General features: G+C 47.2%; 2 protein-coding genes across 3 annotated transcripts in view; both read left to right on the plus strand.

Moving 5' to 3' along the window:
- Window positions 1-74: 74 nt before the first annotated feature.
- Window positions 75-3,194, plus strand: myd88 (MYD88 innate immune signal transduction adaptor). Its single transcript, XM_058060553.1, has 5 exons — window positions 75-877; window positions 1,573-1,704; window positions 2,035-2,212; window positions 2,497-2,588; window positions 2,657-3,194. The coding sequence occupies exons 1-5, from the start codon at window positions 574-576 to the stop codon at window positions 2,809-2,811; spliced, it is 861 nt and encodes a 286-aa protein (XP_057916536.1). The 5' UTR covers window positions 75-573; the 3' UTR covers window positions 2,812-3,194.
- Window positions 3,195-3,401: 207 nt separating this feature from the next.
- The window catches only part of oxsr1b (oxidative stress responsive kinase 1b), a 34,120-nt gene continuing 13,768 nt past the window's right edge, over window positions 3,402-23,753 (plus strand). For both annotated transcript variants that reach the window (XM_058060258.1, XM_058060260.1), the window contains exons 1-4: window positions 3,402-4,140; window positions 11,989-12,101; window positions 17,924-18,032; window positions 21,030-21,171. In XM_058060258.1, the coding sequence (XP_057916241.1) occupies window positions 4,071-4,140; window positions 11,989-12,101; window positions 17,924-18,032; window positions 21,030-21,171 (434 nt within the window). In that variant the 5' untranslated portion in view covers window positions 3,402-4,070. The remainder of the gene's footprint in view (window positions 4,141-11,988; window positions 12,102-17,923; window positions 18,033-21,029; window positions 21,172-23,753) is intronic.

A 23,753-nucleotide genomic window follows, 5' to 3' on the forward strand; every position in this document is an offset into this window, starting at 1 on the left:
TGTTTATTGCTTTATTGTGGTGTACTGAAGTAGCGGTGCTGCTCACACACATGAAGTCATACTCTGTGGACCTTGCGGCAGCACTTCCTGTTGTGTTGCTGCGGCAACATGGCGCTTCTCTTGTGGCACACCGGAGGTGTTGTAACCATCTCTCTGCTTTCCGACCATATCTTCTGCTCCAAATGTCTTATTTCTCTCTCTGGCGGTTCCAGAAACAACAAAAGTGTTGCAGAATAGAGCAGAAGCTCTTTAGAGGAAGTGACACGCAGAGAAGAAAATGAAACTGCAGGAAGGAAGACGCCTCACGTGACCTCATAATGCAGTCATGTGATTGAACCGCATCATACTGGCATCTAAGCATTATTTCATCTACATAGTCAACATATTCGAAAGCCAGCATGATGTACACTCCTGTAGGCCGCAGGACATGTGGAAGAAGAAGAGTGAACTTCTCCTCCCACGCGTGACGTAGTTAACATCACCACTTCCTGCTCCTCGTATCAGGTGCATAGTGCAACTTTTTAGTTCAGCTTGAGGGGAAAAAAAACAGAGAAAGTATCAAAGATTCCGAACATGGCGGACTCCCCCGTGGATCTTTCCACGGCCCCCCTCGTCGTCCTCAACATGAGCGTCAGGAAGAAGCTGGCACTTTATCTCAACCCCAAGAACGTGGTGGCCGCCGACTGGACGCTGGTGGCGGAGGCCATGGGCTTCTCCTACCTGGAGATCGTCAACTACCAGAGGCTCCAGGACCCCACCTTGAGACTCCTGGAAGACTGGCAGGCGGGTCCGGCCGAGGCCACCGTGGGGAAGCTCTTGTCCATCTTGGAGGACGTGGAACGGAGAGACATTGTGGAGGATCTTCGCCCTCTCATGGGTATCATTTTACTTGGCGTTCAATTATGCACTTTAGGTGTAGTTACCAATCCTAAACACATGTCAGATAATATAACATGTTACCTTTTATCACTCACTAAGTGCTTCGGGGTTCTGTCACGCTCACGTGACTATCTACCATCTTTACGACGTACACCTATGTCTTAAAAACAAGCATGTTCAACATCAGTGGTGATTAAACGTGACATAAAAACATCGAATGTATAATTTGGTGTGGCGGTACATTGTTTTTTACACTGTCAATCATAAACACGAACCGCCTTCCCTCTTGTTAGTCACTTCCTGATTCCGGGTTCTGTCCTGTTCACGTGACTACCTATGTTCACGTGCACGTATCGTGTTTAAAAACAGCAATTTTCAACACCTGTGTTGATTAAACGTGCCGCAAATCTCTAGAGAACAACCAACAAATGTGTTAATTTGTGTGGAAGTACACTTTTTGTACACTATCAATCACAAACAACGTTCCCTTTTTTGAGTCACTGTCTGCTTCCGGGTTCTGTCCCGCTCACGTGACTAAATACCGTATTTACAAAGTGCATTGTCTTTAATCAAACTATTTTTTAAAATCACCTACAGTGATTAAACGTGCCATAAATTGAATTTCTAGTGAAGAAGCAACAAATGTGTGTGGATGTACAATGTTTTCACACTTTTTGTCTTATTTCCAATCAGAGGAAGATGTGCGGAAGTATCGCGAAGGTTTGAAGAAACGGGCCGAGCGCCCCCTGCAGGTCCATGAGGTGGACAGCTGCGTGCCTCGCACCCATGAGAAGTCTGGACTCACCCTGGGCGATGACCCGGAAGGTCAGGAAGCTGCTGGTTGACACTTTGGAACAATTTATTGGAACTTGCATTCATATTCATTTGGTTGTTGTTTAGGTCGAAACATTTATCTTTGATTGGCATTGTCTGCATCTCATGTTTACTGTGTGATGCAACTCAAGTATCCTGGTAGCCATATTATCCTAACTCAGGGGTGGGGGGGCAGGACTTCTCCATACAGATAATATACTCATCAATAAACTCTTAAATTAATATACAACCAATGTGTTTATGCCAAAGATCCTCCATATATGACAGGAGTGCTGTGCTGTGTTTAACGACCTACTGCATAAATGCTAATCTTGTGGTCAGGTACTCCGGAGCTGTTCGACGCCTTCATTTGCTACTGCAGTAGCGACATCGCGTTTGTGCACGAGATGATCCGGCAGTTGGAGCAGACGGACTACAAGCTGAAACTCTGCGTGTTCGACAGAAACGTCCTGCCCGGATCGTGTGTTTGGACCATCACCAGTGAGCTCATTGAGAAGAGGTAGGGATCGCGTGATCGCCACTTCCTGATTGCACTTCCACCGCAGCTGCATATCGGACAATGCAATGGCTTAATATGTTTTTCATGCAACAGACTGCGGTATTAATGCTCAAGTACAGGACATGTATGTGGAAAATGTCTCCACAAGAAGCTCCTCGTTCTTAATTTCAACTAGAGTTGTTCAACTTTCATGTGGTGTTTTAACATGTTAGACGCTTTGTGCCGCACTTTATTTTTGGACAGGGCGATGTAATGAAGTGAGATTGTGTTATGTGATGCCGCAGGTGCAAGCGGGTGGTGGCTGTCATCTCAGATGACTACCTAGACAGTGACGCATGTGATTTTCAGACCAAATTTGCTCTCAGCCTCTCGCCTGGTGAGTGAAACATCTCAGTTCTGTGGTATTTTACGCCTCTTCACCTTTGTGTCCTTGTACCGTGACAGGAGCTCGGAATAAGCGTCTCATCCCCGTTGTTTACAAAGGCATGACAAAACAATTTCCAAGAATCCTCAGCTTCCTGACTGTATGTGACTACACAAACCCTTGGACTCAGGCCTGGTTTTGGGAGCGGCTGGCCAAAGCTCTTTCATTGCCATAGTTTTGGCCAGTTATTCAGCTAAAAAAGTTTTGGACTCATGCAATGTTTATGTTACATTTATATAAATGCTCTACAATGTTGTATTTTTAAAAAAATGTGATTACTTTGAAAGCTATTTTTATAGAGTTTATTTGAACCACAATTTCACTGCCATTTTCTGTTTCAACACTTCCTTTTCACTTGTCTCGTTGAAAGGAAAGCTAAAGAGGAAGTGTGTATGCAGTACTGTCACATGCTTTTTTTTACTGACTGTCTCCTGTCACTGCACCTTTACATTTCATTTTAATGTGTATATTACAGTCAATTTACAACAATTTATCACAACACACAATGTGTAAAATATATCAGGAAACGCCATGAATAATGAAATAAAAAAATATTGTCCAGCACGTGTCGTGATTGTGCTAATCTTGTCTTGAATGTAAGTGCAACCGCCCCCTTTGGTGTCGCCAGTGAACATGAATGACATGAATTACATTTGTTTTCTGTCAGGAAATCAATCACTATCCAATCGCAGCCCGTCGTTCTTTGCCTGGCCAATCAAAAGACACAGTCTTGCAGCACGTAACGCCCATTTTCCCGGAAGTGAGTAAGTGTCATACCCTGCTTTTGGGTTGTCAGGCAGCGTCTCGTGTGAGTCAGTCAGTCGTGTTTTGATAATAATGGGGTCCTTATCAGTAACACGTACTTCTGTCAGTGAAATATGCAGTTTTGCTTCGTGTACACTTGCCAAATGGGGCGCTACCGCCTCCAAGTCTAAATAAGACAATAATACAAAGTAGACCTCCATTTGAAGTGTGGCGGAATCCATTGTGCCTTGTTGTAAACAGAGATGGCTGGTGGGTCATTTAAACACTCGGTGTGCTGTTGTGTGAACATGTTTTAAAACAAACAACACCGTGTTGGAAGCCTAAACAGTCAACGGTGTCGTGCCCGCGTACGGTGAGATTTGCCAGTCGCCGGTAGTTTATAATTACTTGCCGAACAATGCTAGCAAAGTTGACAGGAAGCCATGCCTTGCCCACAAGCAACATGGCCGTCGAGGAAGTCCACATTAGCTGAGGAGGAATGCGGTAGGCGGGGCCGCCAGGCTTGTGTCAAACTTTGGGAATGACAGGAGTGCTGCAGGATTCGCAAAGAAGGGAAAGTGTCGCCCTTGTTCCTGCTCTTTGGATTACTTGGACTTGTTTTTACGCACAGCCTGTGGAGCCGACATTTGTTCTTCGACACGGCGTACGCTGGCAACAGATACCCCAGCAATGTCGGAGGACCTGAGTTCCCAACCCTGGTCCATCAACAAAGATGATTATGAGCTACACGAGGTGATTGGTAAGTGTTTTGTTTTGTTTTTTTAGCTCGGCACATCAGTGCCGCTAGCTCCCCTGAAGACCAAGCTAATATTAACAACGATATGTTGCATAGCGAGCACGAGCGCAGGGCATCTTATCAATTTTTGCGCTTGGGTGAGTTAATCGCGTGTGACATCGGGGCAGTCCTTGCCGGGCGGTGTTAGAACTTGGAGTCGGTGGAATGTTTCCACTGTGAAAGACTACCCCGCCCAATGGGGCTACGCCGGTATGTCGAAACGAGCGGTAGAATGGGAAATGAGGCTGAGCGAAAGACTATTTTAGTGGAGAAGATATATCAGTGATTCGTATTCACAGCGAGCACAAAACTCGATTTTCTCGCCAGATGGTCACGTAATGTATTCAAATGCTAAAAATTAAAATAGTATCTACTGCTAGTTTAATTTGACAGTAATTTGAATGGGCAATGTTGGCAGCACAGCACAGTGTATTAGCTGCAATGCAACTAAAGTGCAGTTTAATTGCACATGAATTTGATTTTTAAAATGTTAAATATTCAGCACTGTAATTGTACAAATATAAAGTGATGAATTGAATCAATAACATTCATACAGAGCTATTGGGAGAGCATTCATCCAATGAAGTGGCTTTAGGAAAATAAATGCTGGGTATTATCACTAATAATGAATCATACAATAAACTTCTAGGCTGCAGGCATTTTGTTTTGTGGTGTGGCGGCTCCAACGTGTCAAGTCTTGAGCAATGGTCCGCATTTACTGGGTCGGCCATGCCATGTCCCACCCTTGAGATAAGTGACCCTGCCCTCGCCGGGGCCCGCTTTACAAGGAGGGAACACAAAGGTGTGTATTTCCCTGCTGTGTCTCTCTTGTCCGGGCCTCTGAGCGTGCTTCCTCCCGAGGCGACGCACGTGTTGACAGAGGCTCCATTCAACTATCCTTTTTGTATATTTATCACACACTTGACATGGACTTTTCCTGCATTTCTTGGGAATTTTGAAGCGGGGCGTCGCTCAGGACAGCTGGCAAATGAGCGGCCGTGTGGCGATAAAGCTTCTCTTGTGTAGAAAACTGGACTCAGACCTGAAAACCAGCTTCATAAAAACACGTGTATGCACCGTGACTTGTCATTGGAGGTGCACAGGGCTGATGTCACTCATTATGATTGTTCAAGTCCAGGTTTTCTTGGACTGGGGGAATATTTTTCCAGAAAAGAACCCAAATTCTACAACTTTTGAGACTGTATTCATTCCAGGTTAATGCTCTTTTATCAGAAACATATTTCTTACTTGATCTCTTGATTATTTACAAGAAAATGTGTGTATTTGTTGACTTATGTCTTACCTTGCAAAGGTTGCTTGGAGAAGCTTAGTGCTTGGCGGCACGTGCCCGTGTGCAGGGGGGGGTGCCGAGCTACAAGTGCACCATTGAGTGCTGCTAACGACCCAGTGATTAGAGGTTTGTGGCTTGCGTCACAGAGTTAATATTCCTTGCAGAGCTCTTCGTGTTTTCAGCCCATCTTTGATTAAACGGCGTGCAGCGTCAGGTGAAAGCGGCATTCCCAGCTGCGCGGCGCCGCCCGAGGATGGGCCCGCATGCCCCCCGTGTGCCCAGCAGAGCTATTGTTTTGATATCTTCCCTGGGGAGGCGGGGAGGGGGGGCAGAGAGGTCTTGTTATTACACGGTTCACACCCACTCTTTTCAGCTCTTTGTGTGATGGAGCAAACTAGACTACAAAGAATTACAGTCTGCTCTCGTTTTAGGCTCATCCGTGTTGACAGGAGAGGACAGGAGAGGACAGTATGCTTCCTTGTTGGCCACATTCACCTCATCCACTCATTGCCCATTTTCATCTTTCATGGTGGGGCTTGGACAGCGTTTCCCACAGGACCGCCGTCTAGGATTGTGATTTTTAGATGTGGGGGGGACACGCTTGTTAGGAAGAGCGCCACATGCGTTCATGTTCGTTTCCAAAAGTGCACAATAATTACAGAAAAATTGCCAGATTTGACTATAGTATTTAAAAAAAACATTTTTTGGAAAGGGGGGTACAAACACTGGCAGAATGTCACGTCGGAGTTTCCGAAAAAAAATCCAACTGAAATGCAAATAATGCACGATTTGATGAAATAGTGTCCATAGGTATGAATGTGAGTGTGAATGGTTGTTTGTCTATATGTGCACTATGATTGGCTGGCCACCCCGCCTCTCCCCCCAAGACAGCTGGGATAGGCTCCAGCACCACCGCGACCCTCGTGAGGAAAAGCGGTAAAAAATGAATGAATGATAAAGAGAGGAAGTGAAAGTCTATGCTGTGTCGCCGTGTCTCTGAGGTCCAACACGGTCCCTGATGACGCTGGGATTCGGAACAAACCATTTTGTTACACAAATCATTCGGCCTGTCACAAGATCTCGTGTCACAAGATTCAAACGTGGCAAGGCCCTCGGGCCCCAAAGGAGCGCCAGAACCGGCGGGATCCACAATACGCCTCTGGTGTGAATTCACGGTGAGAAGCTGCCCTTTAAGGCTACTTCATGCTAAACATGTTTGCAGTGGGGTCAGCCTAAACCTGAAAACAACAAAGATTGGTGTAAATATGGCAACGCTGTTCATGCCTGGAATATAAAGTTAGCAAAACCTGCCGTCTCGCTTTTTATGAACTTGTCCAAATGCTGGGTCTGACAGCTGCTGGAGAAGGAGGAGTCACATCGTGATCTTCTCCATTAAGGAGCTCATTCAAGGCTATGCTAATCTGATAACGCGTCTTTTGCGCTTATTGAACTCTACTTGACCTCACTCATCCTTTTTTTTTTTAAACTAAAATTCTCACCTTGCTGTGAGGAATGATTATCCTGGCACTCGGAATGTCATTAGTAGCAGCCCTTAATGTCATGTTGATTTTTTAAATTACCTCCTGGTATTTCCAAGGTCCTCAAAACACTTAAATCACTTTATCCATCTTTTATTGCATGTTGTGTGCCTCATCCAAATAAGCTCGTTATATCGGAATGCAGCATGCCGACTCCCGAAAGGACCAACACGGTAGCGTAACCCGCTAATTGCAGCATGCAGACGCTTAAGCGTTTAAGTCGGCGGCAAAGCAAGAGCTTCTTGTCGCAATGTCACTTTCGCACATTCGGCGCGGTCGTAGTGAGGCCGGCCATTGTGGAGGAAGGTGCTTACAGAAAACACATGTGCTGCAAAGAGCACGCTTGTTGTGTCAATGCTTCACGTGTTACACCTGGCTGCGTCCTACCGTATACTGTATACATCAATCATATTTACGGCAAAGCAAATGGACACCACGCAAAGTCACACGCTGTACGTTGCATCCGGGAACCATTCCCAGGCCACACAGTCAGGAGATGGGAAGACCTGGGTTCCATTCCCTGCTTGGCATCTCTGTGTGGAGTTTGCATGTTCTCCCCGTGCATGTTTGACTTTTGTCCAGGTACTCCGGTTTCCTCCCCCATCCCAAAAACATGCTAGCTTCATTGGCCACTCCAAATGGTCCATAGGTATGTGCCAGTCCACCAGTCCAGGGTGGACCCCCCCGCGCTAGGATAGGCTCCAGCATACCCCCGCCACCCAAGTGTAAAAGTACAAACTAAGCCCTCCCATCTATCCCCATGCAGGTATTCCTATAAGGACTGCAATCTATTAGTGGCAATGGGCGGTGATGTCATGGCATCATTTGAATAATTTATTGGTATTTTTTTTAAACAAACCTGTTCTGTGCATGGGCGGCACGGTGGTCTAGGGGTTAACGCGCAGACCTCACAGCTAGGAGACCAGGGTTCAATCCCACCCTCGGGCATCTCTGTGTGGAGTTTGCATGTTCTCCCCGTGCATGCGTGGGTTTTCTCCGGGTACTCCGGTTTCCTCCCCCATTCCAAAAACATGCTAGGTTAATTGGCCACTCCAAATTGTCCATAGGTATGTGACAGTCCACCAGTCCAGGGTGGACCCCCCCGCGCTGGGATAGGCTCCAGCATACCCCCGCCACCTAAGTGTAAAAGTACAAACTAAGCCCTCCCATGTATCCCCATGCAGGTATTCCTATAAGGACTGCAATCTATTAGTGGCAATGGGCGGTGATGTCATGGCATCATTTGAATAATTTATTGGTATTTTTTTTAAACAAACCTGTTCTGTGCATGGGCTGCACGGTGGTCTAGGGGTTAGCGCGCAGACCTCACAGCTAGGAGACCAGGGTTCAATCCCACCCTCGGGCATCTCTGTGTGGAGTTTGCATGTTCTCCCCGTGCATGCGTGGGTTTTCTCCGGGTACTCCGGTTTCCTCCCACATCCCAAAAACATGCTAGCTTCATTGGCCACTCCAAATGGTCCATAGGTATGTGCCAGTCCACCAGTCCAGGGTGGACCCCCCCGCGCTGGGATAGGCTCCAGCATACCCCCGCCACCCAAGTGTAAAAGTACAAACTAAGACCTCCCATCTATCCCCATGCAGGTATTCCTATAAGGACTGCAATCTATTAGTGGCAATGGGCGGTGATGTCATGGCATCATTTGCATAATTTACTGTTATTTTTTGAAACAAACCTGTTCTGTGCATTTGTCGGAGCGATGAGCCGCCATAAAGGCAGCCGGCCAGAGCATTTAAGGTCAATTATTTTCATCAGTCGTGCTATCAAAGGCTTCCCCTGACGAAGCCAGTCCATCCGCCAGCTCGTCGGGAGCGGGCGTGAAGTCTGGCGCGGTGCCCGTTTGGCCAAGCCAGACGTTGACACGGTCTGACAGTTGGTCAATACCGCTTTCCCTGCCGTCCCAAGCGAGGACGGCTCCTGGTGGAGCCACAAAGATGCCATTGTAAACGGACACCGTTGCAGGAGGAGGAGGAGGAGGAGGTTTGATGGATTTCAAAGGAACGTTCCTCGGACTCGCTCGGCTGGTCCTTCCACTTTTTCCTCTCGTGTCGTTTTTTTTGAACAAAGCATCCAAACAATGATTCATGGCCGCTGGTTGCTCGTTACAATTTGTCTCTGTTCGTAACACGCCAACAACATGTACATCATTTCCATTCTCGTTGACTATTTCTTTCAGCTGTAACGCACCTCATCCGGAATGTCATCACTGCACTCGGGATGTTTTTCCACTCTGTTCTGACTGGCGTTTCAGGTGGAATGACTGCATGGTCATTGGCCAACTCTTAATGCAGTCATTGGCTAGTCTACCCCGGCCAATAGGAGCGTGGTATTTACCGTGTGTTTGTTGATTTTGCAGCTTAGGAAGAATAAAGATCATTTCCAGGTGACTTTTTCATTGTAATGTGAAAGCGTGTAGTAGTACATGTGTTGTAGCCAGCGACTGTATGCCCCCCCCCCCCCCCCCCAACACACACATTGGGGCGCTCATGCTTCTTCCAGCTTGCTCGAACATCCCTGACAACTAGCTGTTTGTTTGTTTGCAGCCATTTACACTCCCTTGTGGTCTTGGCAGCTGCATGTGTGTGTATCCGTGTGTGTATCCATGTGTGTGTGTGTGTCTGTGTGTGTGTGACCCACCTCCAGAGATTTGTGAGATACTTCTTGTAGTTTGAGTAGTGATGACTAGAATTCCTGGATACTGTATATCCAGCCTTGTACATCTAAAAGTCACCTTCATAGTTGCTAGCATTTCCCCTCGGAATAACCAAAGTGGAAAACACAGGAGTTTCCTGAATGGTGGAAACAATGGGATCAATACTCCCACGGTTTCATCCCATCAGCATGGGCAATAAAAGTGACCTGAACTTGTATTATTAGATTATATTCACCTCTAGAACTCTGTATGAATTATAGATATAGATTTTGATAGTTATAGATAAGATTCACTTTTGCCTTTCACAGCAATTATGGTGCGTTTGAGAACCGATGAATAAATTGACCAGTATTATCACCCGTTATTTATGACTTATTGAATGGGGTGAATGAGTTTTCTGCAATAATATCTATTTTTTTTGACAGGAGCTGTGAATGCTGACTGGCCAGCATACAGGAGTCCATTGTAATCTGGCCCAAGGTCGCCATCATAACAGCTTTTTATTAACGATTCCCATCTTTAACTTGAATGACAATGGGTAGAAGCCAAAGAAAAAGCAAAGCCCACAAGTCGAGCTCACTGAATTGAAGTCTTGCGAGATGCATGCTAGCGTGCTAGCGGTTTGTTCTTTGGTGTATTTCCCTTCTTTTTTTTTTCTTTATTTTTAATTGTATTTGTATTATTATTATTTATTCATACATGATGTATTTATTCCCAGTTGTATTATTAGATTATTTTACTGTAGTTGTTTATGACTATGTAGCTTATTATTAGATAGATAGATAGATAGATAGATAGATAGATAGATAGATAGATAGATAGATAGACTTCCTTTATTGTCATTGCACAAAAACACAGTAGTGAAATTGCCAACGAAATGTCGTTGCCTGGCTCCCATATAACAGACACAAAAGAAGATAAGTAATAATAACAATAATAATAATGTGGAGAATAAATAGACACCAAATATGAACAACATAATGTAAAGTGCAGCGTGAACAGTAAATTGCCCAAATAATTTAAATAATTAAAATAAATAATAATAAGTGGCACCACCACTTATTACTTATTACTTAGTTATTTAGTGTATTTCCCTTCTAACGACAGTATACGTGTGAAAGATGAGTAGTTTGACATGTGAGAGAGGGTCTGCTGTGTTGGGCGGGATCAAAGAGGCGACCTGTCATTGGTCGGCCCTTTTGCAGGAAATGACAAGGGAAATTGCAATTTGATTGGATTATCATGGCACAGCAGTCATGTTGGATACGTTTGCAGCGTGTCCCGTGGCGTGACGCCACGTAGAGAATGGAAATAGTTCCATTTCTAGAAATCATCCCCAGGCTGGGCTTTTTTTTAAGGAAACACAGAGAACCGTGTTCAGGTTGCTTTTTTGTTTCCCCTTCTTCCCTGCGCCCCCTTCCTCCAAACCTTCATACGCTCTTGGCTCAATGAAAGACCAAACAATGGGCACTTTGTTAATATTTGGGCATAGCCAAGATGAGGGCAAAGGGGGTTAGGAAAAGCTTAGTGGAGGGTGGACGAGCTCGCTGCTCATTCTTCCGCCCCTCAAAGCTTCTTGCCAGAGGAAAATGTGCTCTCAGCAAAAAGCGGAGAACGTGTGCACGTGTAGAGCTAAAAGAGGCTATGGAGGGGGCACGGACCTCCACGCCGGCGGGGCATCACTTCAGCACACATCTTTCTAAAAAAGACATAATGTGCCATAAGGAGAAATACAGAAAATACAGCACTTCTTCTTCATTCCTTCCAAAACGCCCCATGAAAACCAAAGTCATTTTTCCCACAGAAAGCAGCCAACCAATCCCTTGCAGGCACTCCAAAAATACATTTCCTAGAAAAGGAACATGGGAGCAGTGGCACCACCACCAACATCTACACTGGTCATCTGTTTTGTTATCACCTCTTTTGCAACATTAATTTCCTTTCCGTCATCAACACTGTTTTCCAGCTTCTTTATCAAATTGTAGTTCAACACATTTGAAACAATTTGTGAGTTTGTGAGCAGGATAAGATGCTATCTTCTGGCTAGTTGTGAACAATGAAACGCTGTTTCACTTCATCCACAAATTGATTCCTCTGCTGACATCCTTGGTTACCATTCATCGATAATCTCCGTCATTCCTTCCAAGTCCTGGCTTGACGGCAGCCAGATTCCGTCCTCGATGTCCCCCACATTGTAAAAATAACTCTCATGTGTCGCCCCCGTTTGTACACCACCACGCGCTAATCCGACAGCGATGGCAATCGTTAACTTGATCCATAATCAGAGCCTGGTCCTGTCTTTCTTTTCCAGGGAGCGGGGCCACCGCCGTGGTTCAAGCCGCCTACTGTGTGCCCCGCAAGGAGAAGGTGGCCATCAAACGTATCAACCTGGAGAAGTGCCAGACCAGCATGGACGAACTCTTGGTAAGGCTGCCGCTTTCTTTCTTTTGCTGCCTTCAGGGACGTCGGGGAATTTGCATACACTCCAGAATGTTATGACGAGTGATGAGATGAGATGAGATGAGGCCAAGTCCCACTTGGGCGTGAAATGAAGTTCATCCCATAGAAGCATTTGCACTGCATTTCAGCCCCGCCACAGAAGGAACTTCTTCCATCATGTTGGCCATGCTCTGGTTAACATAGGAAGGAAAAAGCTTGGAGATGCTGAGGGAGAATCACAGACTGGAAGCTTTAAGAAGTAGGAAATCTTTGTTTTTTTTTGTTTACCATGTTTACCACCAGAAGTTCTGTCATTGTAAATGATAATAATAATACGAGCCGATCGACAAGCTAAACAGGGCCTTCCATGGCACGTGGACCAAAGTTCTGTCAGAGAACTCATCACTTGGCCTCTGCCGTCTTTTCCGCCAGAGGTGGGAAGGACACGGTGGAGCGTTGTGACTTTGGAGCGTGAGATCAGCTTCTTAAATGCAAACGATGTGGCTTTTCTCCACCAGGAGAAAACGGCAGCATTAAACCTCTCAGCCTTCATTTTCTAGCAGATGAAGCTGAAGACTTTTGCTTCTGGACTCGGTTTTACATTTACTACAAGGATTTCCTGTCCATGGTCTCCCCTCCAATCCCTAAACCAGCCAGGAACCTTAAATGCATGCCAGAGTTTCTTTTTTTTTTCCCAAAAAGAATATATTTTTTTTTTCAAGAATTCTCTGAAGTTATGAATGGCATAAACGTGTGTGCACACATTCCTGGCACAGCAATATGATATGATGACACTGTATATACCAGGGGTGGGCAAACTTTTTGACTCGCGGGCCGCTTTGAGTTAACAAAATTGTCCCGAGGGGGGCCCAAATCTATATTTAATACGCACTATTTTACGCTTATAATTCTGAATTCTGAATTGAATTATTAGTCTAATTTTATCTGTAAAAGTGTCATACTATCAGCTGTCACTATCAGACCACAGCAAATTACCAAATTGAATTTTACAGTTTTGTTTTTTTTCTGAATCATACATCCGACTTGACGTATGTTGCCAGCTGTTGTATGTTCAAATTTGAAATAATTAGAAGCAGTTGATGTTTGCCAAATAATCACTAATAAATACAATAAATCACTATATTGACAGTTACTATGGTACCCATTATGTCATTGTATGGTCATATCACCTCGTACTTCGGTACGTGACAAAAAAAACCTTACACCATATTAGGAAAGCAGGAAGTGATCAAATTATTATGTCATTGTAGAGTCACATCACTTCTGTACGAGGTACATTATTTAAAAAAACAACAAAAAAAACCTTAAACTGTATTATGGAAAGCAGGAAGTGAACAAATGTAACAGTTAGTGATTGTAAAAGTACCAGATGGAGGGGTAGGATTTAATAAGCTTTGCTTCTTCCTACTCCTTTTGGACATGTGGAACTGGGAACTGATTATGTGATGCATTCAATTGTAATCTGATGCATGTTCAAATGAAATTAAACCATTACCATTACTATAGAAAGCAACTGGCGGGCCGGATTCAACCGCTTAGTGGGCCCCCGGGCCGTAGTTTGCCCACCCCTGGTATATACAGCACAGTACACTCCCCAGCGGCACCTTAAGTCATCCTCCAAAGCAACCCTTGGAATCATATCCAATACCATATAGACACCTTCACAAATGTATTAACTTCCTTCCAAAAGCTCAAACGTGAGCAGTTGTTTGTGTTATTGGGAAATGTGTGAAAACATAATAATATAAACCCAGTATAAATCATAGAAACCAGTTCATCGGCTCCACACAGCCAAAATATGAAGAAGAAAAAGGTACATTTTACCAAGAATGATTCTAGTTGCCCTCTGGCAACATGAACTTCCTTGATGGATGATTGATGCGGACTTCCTGTACATCCTGGCGAGATCGGCCGACGCTCTGGTTTAATAGTTTCTCTTACCGTCTTTCTCAAAGTGCTTGTACTCGCAACTTTCGATGGCGGCTCACTTGGCAGGCGCACTCCATTGGAAAAATAATTAAATAAAAAGCACAGCGTCACTCACCACCGCTTTGTGTGGGCACTCCATTTTGTGGCTTGACCACAACTGAGACGATGGACAGAAACCGGAGGTTTGACCTCCGCAGTCAAGTCCTCTTTTGGAGCTATTTTTGGCTTGTGGTCGCTCAAAGTGCTCGTTTCATAAACGGCCTTGAGACTTGGCAAAGGGCCTTCAAATCCATCGTCCTTGCCATGACTTTCAAACTAGAAAGGTTCTTGCACAGACCACGGTCTTTCCACCTGCGCTGTCCTGAGCACCTCTGGAGGTCAAGCATGTCTTTTTTTTTGTTGTCATGGTGCGTTCTCCTCAGTGCAGCCGTCCGTGTCCGTGTCGCCACGTGACTCTCATAGAGGCTTCTCTGTGTGATTTGGCACCGGCTTGTGACACTCGCGTCCTCACAATCGCTCATTTAGTGGCCGGGCTCGGACGTCCTTTGACATGCCGACCATCACAGCCAATGAAGGAAAAACACGACTGTCACTGAGTGGACCGCTTCCTGGAGCGTGGCCATGTCATTTTCCCAAAGCCTGTGTCGTACCGTGCGTGATCCATCAGCGGCCAGACGACGTTACTTTCAGCAAACGAGACCTTGTCGCATCAGTCATGTCGCTGAGGAATTGGATTTTCTTTCTTCCACCACCTCTGGATTGTCTTTACGTTTGGGGTTCTTAAGTTAAACACTGCCAGCAGTCCCTCCAAAGTGTATTTATCTTCTTTATGTGTTCAATCCAATGACAGTGATGCAATATCTAGAGCAGGGGTGGGCAAACTTTTTGACTCGCGGGCCGCATTGATATAACAAAATTTCCGGGGGGGGGGGGGGCAGACTATATATTTTACACGTAACAGTCCACCTGGTATTATTGTATCTGTAAAATTGTCATGCAATCTGCTATTCATTCATTCATTCATTTTCTACCGCTTTTCCTCACGAGGGTCGCGGGGGGTGCTGGAGCCTATCCCAGCTGTCTTCGGGCGAGAGGCGGGGTACACCCTGGACTGGTCGCCAGCCAATCACAGGGCACATATAGACAAACAACCATTCACACTCACATTCATACCTATGGACAATTTGGAGTGACAATCTGCTATTATTATTTATTATTTTATATTTATATTTAAATATTTTAAAAATAATAAAATATTATAATAATTAAAATAAAATTAAAATAATAATTCTTATATTATTATTATGTAAAATATGCAAATATAACAATATTATTATATATAATTAATATAACTAATATATAATAATAATAATAATAATAATAATAATAATAATAAAAATATAATCATAATAGTTATAATAATAATATAATAATTATTATTTTAATTTTTATTATTATTATGTGCTTGTGTCTCTTTTTTCAGGAGCACTTTGTAAACAACAGACCATGTCAAACAACGAAATTGATACAACCATCAAAAGGTTGGCTCAGGCCATGATGCCAGGTTGTATGTTGAGTTTAAATTTAATACTTTTGAAAGATTGGGCGGGCCGTATTCAAACACTTGGCGGGCCGGATGTGGCCCCCAGGCCGTAGTTTGCCCACCCCTGATCTAGAGCATTTAAAGTCTCCGCCGTGCAGAAAAAGAATCCTTTCGTTGGCTGTGATTTTATTTCTATATGCGACATGGCTGGATGCCGTGAAAAAGTCCAACGTATAAGTTGCAGAGGTTGGCGAGGTCTTGGAGCGGACGGAAGCCTTGGACGGTAAAAAGGATTTACGGCGCAGGTGACTCAGTGTCGGGTGTCCGCGTTTGTTTGCGGGTTGCATGCCGTAAATCACAGCCATGTCGTAAGGTGATGTCATTCACATTCACGTAAACCCTGATGAACGGACGCCTGCTGGTTAGAAGCCGTTTCTCTCCTGATAAAGGTCAGAGTGCATCTGATGTCCGTAGTGATCCAGTATTTCTCCCATCTGTTTAGGAAGAATGCTACGTTAGCTTGTTATTATGTTATCTATTGTTTGGTCACCGCCCAGATGGAATCGGCGGTAAGAGTTCTCACTCATGAGATCATTCCGGGAACCTTTTCCACGGCTTCCAGTGACCTAATCCCCACAACAAAGACCCTCCCTGATTCTCACATTGTCCTCTGGAAAAGATGGGGAAACCTGCCAACTGCCGGAGCACGATATCCTCCCCCGTGAGCCCATTGTTTTTCTTCTCCGGGGTTACCCTGCCCTGCCGAGCCGAGCCGCCCTGACCCGCCTCCTCCTCAACCCAAACCTGCATCATTATTGTTCTCTCCGGACTGCAGCGCCCGCAGACGGAAGGATGGGCAAGACGACCCGCCGAGATGCTTCTCTGGCCCGCCAGACTGGAAGTTATTAGGCCGCTGGATAAACGGTTTGGACTGGAATATGGGCTCACCAAATGATCGGAACTTTTTGTCACAATTGTCAAAGAAATGAGGGCCCCCAGTAGGAATAATAATTAATCACAGGACCATAATTAATCAGAGAATAAATGAAAATGACCTGCTTCATTTTCCAGCATGGATATATTGATATATTGCTATGTGCATGCGTGTTGGTGGGGGAGGGTTCAACACCATGCCACGTTTGTTCCATAGAACAACAGCATGAACAGAGTGAGACCCTTTCTTAGTCGTACAGTCTCCTTTTCTCGGTGGGTGTAGGCGGGGCCAATAGCATACACACAGAGTGCAGAAGAGTAATGTAGTATAAATTGAATTAGTAGATTGCAGTATATTGTCATTTATTTCACTGTACTTTTTTTTAAAGTAATGTTAAACTCTCGCCTCGTTCTCGTGGACCCAATATTGTCTTGTGACACTCCTGCTTTGGCATTTCTCCTTGGTTAACTTTCTCCTCAGGGATGTTGGAGTCAGTCCAAACGTGTTATTGGGGCTTCATGAATCAATGGCTCATGATCTCCCTCCCCGGGTGCTGCGTCATGAATGATGCCACCATGATGTCACCTGCTCAGGCCGTCTCCCTCCCCTCCCCTCCCCTCCCCCGGAGGAGTGATGACTCCGCAGATGATGGCTCAGTGCCGAGGAAGCACATTGTGTCAGCTAAGCATTCATGCTAATCGCTCCATCCTGGGGTCTTCCAGAGATTGATCTGGACGGCTTGATGCAAATGTTCATTACTGTGCGGACCTTTGTGCCGTAACCAAAATATTGGGGTGAATTCTAAGCCAACCGCGGCAAAGTGCTCAACAAGAGTGAAAGCAACCTTTGCTTCATCAAGGAAATGGTGAAGAGTGACGTGATTAATTAGATTTCAGTGCCAGCATTAGATCATTTCTCCCGCTTTCCAAGGACACACCACCCCCCCCCCCCCACCCCACCCCTCCCTTTACATATACAGTGACCGCTGACGTCACTCTGATGTCAAGTATAACTGTAATAGCTGTAAATTTCCCAAATTGCGGTTGGCATGTGGAGCTCATACCCTCCTGGGCCCGAAAGTCAACATGCTAACATTTCCCACAGGACTCCAATCTGTCTGAAGCTGGATGACATCATCATCATCATCATCATCTAATTTGCATGTTCAAGCTGGAGTAGGTGTCCGGCCGACACACAGCTGCAGATATCTGCTGGAGAAGCTTGTGCCGTACAGACAGGGCGGTCTCTCACCCCTGCAGTCGCTGGCTCGTCAGTGTTGATGTGGGGTCACAGGTCAAGTGATGATGACATACTCATTCTCTCTCTCTCTCTCTCTCTCTCTCTCTCTCTCTCTCTCCCCCCCCCCCCCCCCCCCCACAGAAAGAGATTCAGGCCATGAGCCAGTGCCACCACCCCAACATTGTGTCTTACTACACCTCCTTCGTGGTGAAGGACGAGCTGTGGCTGGTGATGAAGCTGCTAAGTGGCGGTAAGTCAGGCTCAATTGTGGCCTTTAAATGCTCTAATGATGCCGCAGACGGCTTCTACCTGCCGGTGGGGACGTTTGGCGGTCCCAAAACACCCCCGCCCCCAAGTGGGACGGGCCGCTTGTGATGACAGCGCTGCTGGTCTGGCATCAGGAAGACTGCGGTTCATTCCCGCTGATGTTGACTGTGATTGTGGGGAATGTGACAGCGCTGATCCTCGATGTCCCCCCACCATCCCACCCCACCCGGCCCCGCCAGATGCTTTAACTTCCGTACAGTGCACAAGCTAATGACAGGGCGGCGGTAATAACAGCCTGCAGGCTGGCGTGGAAGCATCCGTGTGGCAGAGCTGCAATTAAGCATGGAGGAGGGGGAGGAGGTGGCATCTGTATCTGATTCCATTATACCTTTGCCCCGAGAATGTAGAAAGTCACTGACAAGCAGGAAACGTTTAACCACTTCCTAATTAAGAGGTCACAAACATGATGGGAGCAATGGCCGTCACTTTATCGAGCCCTCAACTACAAGCTGTTCCATTGCTTAAAACTCCTCACTAGTTTGGATTCTAAGCATTTTCTTCCACAGGATATCAAAAAAATAACTTCCAGGATTTTCATAACCACTTAGTCACCTCACCCAAGCCACCCAAGTGGCTTTGGGTGCCTGGTTTGGGGGCAGAATGGAATCAGCCAATCAGATGCAACTACTGGGTCATATTGTCTTGGATGTAACGCACCGTTTGGGCATCTCAATGAAACCGAAAGCCCCCGAATGGCGCGTCTGGCTCTCCAGGCGGCCGCCGCACAGCTGGCCCCCGCAGCACCGCGCTCGCCGCCAGCAGCCGTCCCGCCTGCCAGTCCCAGCGGGGTCCGACACCGCTTAACACAGCCTCTCTGCTTTCACTGGGCCTGTTAAAACGCCAGCTCTTGATGTTGACTTTTATTGTACGCGGTAATGAAATGATGGCCAAGGCAGCGTCTGCCATGGAGACGGCCCGCTCGGCTTTATAGACCGCCGACCCTCTGCGGGGGTCTGTCATTACCTCCTCCAAGGCCAGCTCCTGTCTTGGTGCTGCTTCTGGAAGCCTCCATGGACTCCATAGTGTCACTGTTGACTTGGGTTGTTTTGCTGCTCTTTCACCAGCGTATGACATTTGTGCCCAGCGTGTCACAAGTTGCACGGGCTGTCTGGAATCCCAAATGGGTCATTTTATGTCAGGGACTGGATGGAAGTAGTACTAGGTTTCTCTACGAATGTCCCAATGCCACAATCTTATACATCTATTTGTAATAGGGGACAATAACCATTAAAAATGGCATTACTGAACTCGGAGTACACGACTGGACAGGACTGCTATCTATCTGTGGCATCGAGTTGAGAGGCAGTGGTCCCTATGGCTTGTGTTGCAGGACATGTGCAACATTATCTTGAGTGACAGTTGTCATTTTGTGCAGCGTGTGTGTACCTGAGATAATTTAAAAATGTTCATGATGTGGTGTGCTTAGATCTTAAGGACCACCGTACGTCTAATATCTCACTATATTGTAGCCCTGAGAGCTGTTACTGCTAGAGTACCCAGCATGCCTTGCGGGCACTTTGTAGATGACAGCTATGTGTTTGTATGTCATGGTTCCTCACACAGGATTGTGGTTCCTTGTTGCTGGTTGTCAACTCACCTGTTGGGTGTTAGGTCCTGTTTATATTTTAGTGAGTATTTTACTGTCCTTCTCTGTTATGGAAATTCCTGCTGTGAAGCTGCCACGTGAGCGCGAGAGGGGCCGCTGATTGAATTCCCATCAGAGACGTCCAGTCCGAGCCACAGGGACAAACACGAAGGAAGGTCTTCCCAGGAAATGACTAAGCAGCCTGAGCACGGCTCTAAGTGGACGGCAGACGGAGCCGAATCGCGATGGAGGAAGATTGCCATCGACTTTGTGATTTTTCGCACTCGTCAGTGGATTTGCCGCATCGGCACGGCCGCCCCTCAATTATCCTCCTAACTGCTGACCGGGGGAAGCTTTGATGATGACTCCACGCTTGACTCTCGGCTTATTCAGTGCCATAAACGAGTAATCTATATAGGCTTTTTTAGTCTGAGCCCACGCCGCTCTCTTCTTACACCACCTTGTCTTTGCTGCAGTGGGCCCCTCCCCCGAAAACCGCCCCCTCCACCTGCTGCATGGCAACTTGGCCTTCAGCACACTTGGCACCTTATCTTGTGGTCCATGGCCTCCAACGCTCACTCTTCTTCTTCCGTCAGAAACCTAGACCACAAGCGTAGCCTTGGATGTGCGTATAAGTTGCATAAGTTTGGACACCCCAGGGAACACCTGCTGGAACGTGTCGTCCACAAAATGGCTGCATTTGCCAAACAACAGTAATGTTTCCTCCTATTATCCAGAATATAATATCAGGCCGCCATTCCCATCTCCTCTGCGGTCTGTCCCTGTGGCCATCCACGCTTCCTGATTACTCACCTGGTCTCAGGTGGGCTGCGATCCCCGTCCTTGCCGACCCCCCTGGAGCGGTTCCGTCCCAGCTGCTTTATCGCGGTCGCACTGAGTCAGTCATGAGACCTGCAGGCCATTTCCAGCTTTTGTTTGCTGGTGATTCAAAGGACGTGTTGTGGAAGACAGAAAGTGTGTGACGTTAGCGTAGCAGCGTAGCAGCGTAGCAGCGTAGCAGCGTAGCAGCGCTGTCTTTTCTCTTTTGCAGCCTTGTGATGTCTACAGCGTACCCTCGAAATAGCAAGACATGTCGGGTTGCCTCCTCCCCTGACGTCCTCTGTCTGTTTTACCACGCTCCTCTTGAACGGCTCATTGGAGCTCCACCAAATCCCAACATGATCTTACTAACATGTTGGGATTGAGTTTGTGGATGCTAGTTTTGATTTGGATATAAAGCACGTAGATACAGCCGGCTTCCATTGTTAAGAAGCAGGAGGTGCTTTTGGAGGCCTCGTCATGCCAGCGAATAAGTTCTACCCTCTTCTTTGTCAGGCTCGGTGCTGGACGTCATCAAGCATATCATCTCACGGGGCGAGCACAAGACGGGCGTCTTGGATCAGGCCAGCATTGCCACCGTCTTAAAGGATGTGCTGGAGGGACTGGAGTACCTGCACAAGAACGGGCAGATACACAGGTAACTGCAGACACGACACGAATGAAAGGACATCAAGTCCAAAACTAGATGGACATAAATTAATTAGACTAAAGTCAAATTGTTCAAATCAAAAACGAAAAAGTGAAAAATCCAATCTAGTAAGTGAAACGTAAAGCGTTGGCGATGGGAAGTGAAGACGCACGGCAGATCATGCCACTGCTGAGGAGCGTTTGGACGTTGCTGCACCTCGGCCCCTGAACCTTCGGCCCCAGCCCGTGTGACGATTATAAGCAGGAAATGGTCTGAGGCCGAATGCTGCATCCGGCGTGTGGAAGTGGGTCATACTGCCCCATGGGTCAGACTCACGACCGTATCAAAGACGTGACCTTTACTCGGAGTTGCCCCTGAAAGGTCAGCCACGTCCTGTAGATGAAGCCATAAAGGCGAATTGTGACGAATGGGAGAACATCACATCATAAGGTCATGGACATAAAGTGGCCCCTCCCCTGCTCCTCCTGTCGCCTTCCAAGACGTCAGCACGGAGCAGCGCTTGTGTGAAGATGCACGAGCGGAATGTGTCAATGGCGGATTTGCGTGCCACAGGAAATGTGATCCTGAAAGCTTCCCCCTCTAAGCCGGTTCAAGACCGGGTTAAGTCTCCGCGCTCAAGCTGCTGCCGCGCTCGCCGGCCTCGCCGCATCCTCTCAACTTGATCTTCCTCAACCTCCGTCGTCTCTGCTTCCTCTCAGTCTCCGCGTCAGGCTACTCTACGTGGAAACAATGCAGAACTTTTAGCCTCCTGAACCAGGAGAAGATGAGGAGAAACGGAAGGACGGCATTGATTGACAAGTCTGTTGGGGAATGATGAAGCGGAGGTCTTGATAATGAGGTCTTTAGCAGCTCCTTTCTGGGCATGCTTACTGGTCCCATAGCTAGAGGTGGATCCGCTTGGGGGGGGGGCTCACTGCAGTGCGGATCTTGAGAATCTTGGTGCAACATGCTAAATGCTCAAGTCCATTCATTCCACCACTGCAGTGCTCTGCCACCTCCTTTAAGCTGCATCACATGAGGCCAGGGGTGACGGGGGAAAAGGGGGCGGGGGGGTCAAGGGGGTGAGATGTCGTCAGAATGTCTCATCTCGCCCTTTCTCCAACGCTGCAAAGCAATTAGAGTCTTGTGGCCTGGGCTGGAGGCTCACGCTGATATTCGCCACCAGCCTGCGAGATGTTCCATCTCGCCGTTCAGAAGGGGGCACTTTGACACCCCCCGGGTTCTGGTTTGGAAAGTAAAGCAGTAGGTTCGTGTCAGGAGGGATGCATTGTGGTCATCTTCAGCCACGCACAATGGGGAGAAATTGAGACCGTGCTGGGAAGGAGACGTTTGATTCCACCCACGAGGCATCCCATAAACCCTTCCTCAGCCACCAGGATGTGATGTCACGGGGGGGGGGCAAGGTGCAAAGGGCTGCCAGATGAGAAGGATAAATCTGGCTGACAGTTTAATGCCACGCCTGGTCCCCACCCGGGAAGCGCCTGGCTAATATTTCACCCGAGCCGTCCTCCACTTCTTCCTGATGTGCGCCGCTTTTATGGCGAAGGTTGCGTAACCACGGCGAGCTGGTGGACGTGTAACCACAGAGCCATCAAAGCATGCTGGTGTAAATCTAACGTCTCCTGCTGGAGGATGAGAGCAGGATTTGCACCGCAGCATGGCTTGCTTGGCTCCCGTACTGTTTTTATTTTATTTTTACTGCTCCTCTTCCTCTCCTGCGAATGATAACGAGCCTTCGTCTTCGTCTGCGGTCACACATCAGCGCTACTCATCTGCAGCAAACACAGCCTGGCTCATCCATCACAGCGCACCCGCGTGTACCTGAAGGCACCACGTCACGATGATGTCACGTGGAGGCGGGGTTTGGAATATGAGATCACGCTCTCAGTGACGCCGCAACGTCATGGAAGCAGCGTCTTGCATCGTGGACGTGAAGAAATGAAGTGAATCTGCCATCCATCCCGTCCTTGATGGATGCCGGGGGTGGGGCTTCCTGACTGCTGCCACAAAGACGAATCCTCCACTCGGTTATCGTGTAAACCAGGGGAAGTATTTTGGGGTATTCCCAGAATTGCCTGTAAGCCTCAGGTGGTGGTCACCGCACCCCTCGCCACCCCCCCCCCCCCACCCCTCCTCCTCTGCGCCTTTAAAAAGCAGCATCTCAAATTACCTCCTCCTGTTCATCCAGCGCCACCGTGACAAAGCACAGCGTCGCACACGGCCTGTGAGCGGGCGCCATGGCGGCCAAGAGACACGCGGTCACCTGCTGCTCTTGTGACTTTTTCTTGTCCTCGTGTGACCCAGCAGCAGGGTGTTTGCCACCTGTAGCTCACTGACACCAACCTTAGGGGGACCGGCTAGCGCCAACCTTAGCGGGACCGGCTAGCACCAACCTTAGCGGGAGCGGCTAGCACCAATCTTAGCGGGACAGGCTAGCACCAACCTTAGCGGGACCGGCTAGCACCAACCTTAGCGGGACCGGCTAGCACCAACCTTAGCGGGACCGGCTAGCACCAACCTTAGCGGGAGCGGCTAGCACCAATCTTAGCGGGAGCGGCTAGCACCAATCT

Source organism: Doryrhamphus excisus, chromosome 21 (assembly GCF_030265055.1).
Source record: "Doryrhamphus excisus isolate RoL2022-K1 chromosome 21, RoL_Dexc_1.0, whole genome shotgun sequence".
Lineage (NCBI taxonomy): Eukaryota > Metazoa > Chordata > Actinopteri > Syngnathiformes > Syngnathidae > Doryrhamphus > Doryrhamphus excisus.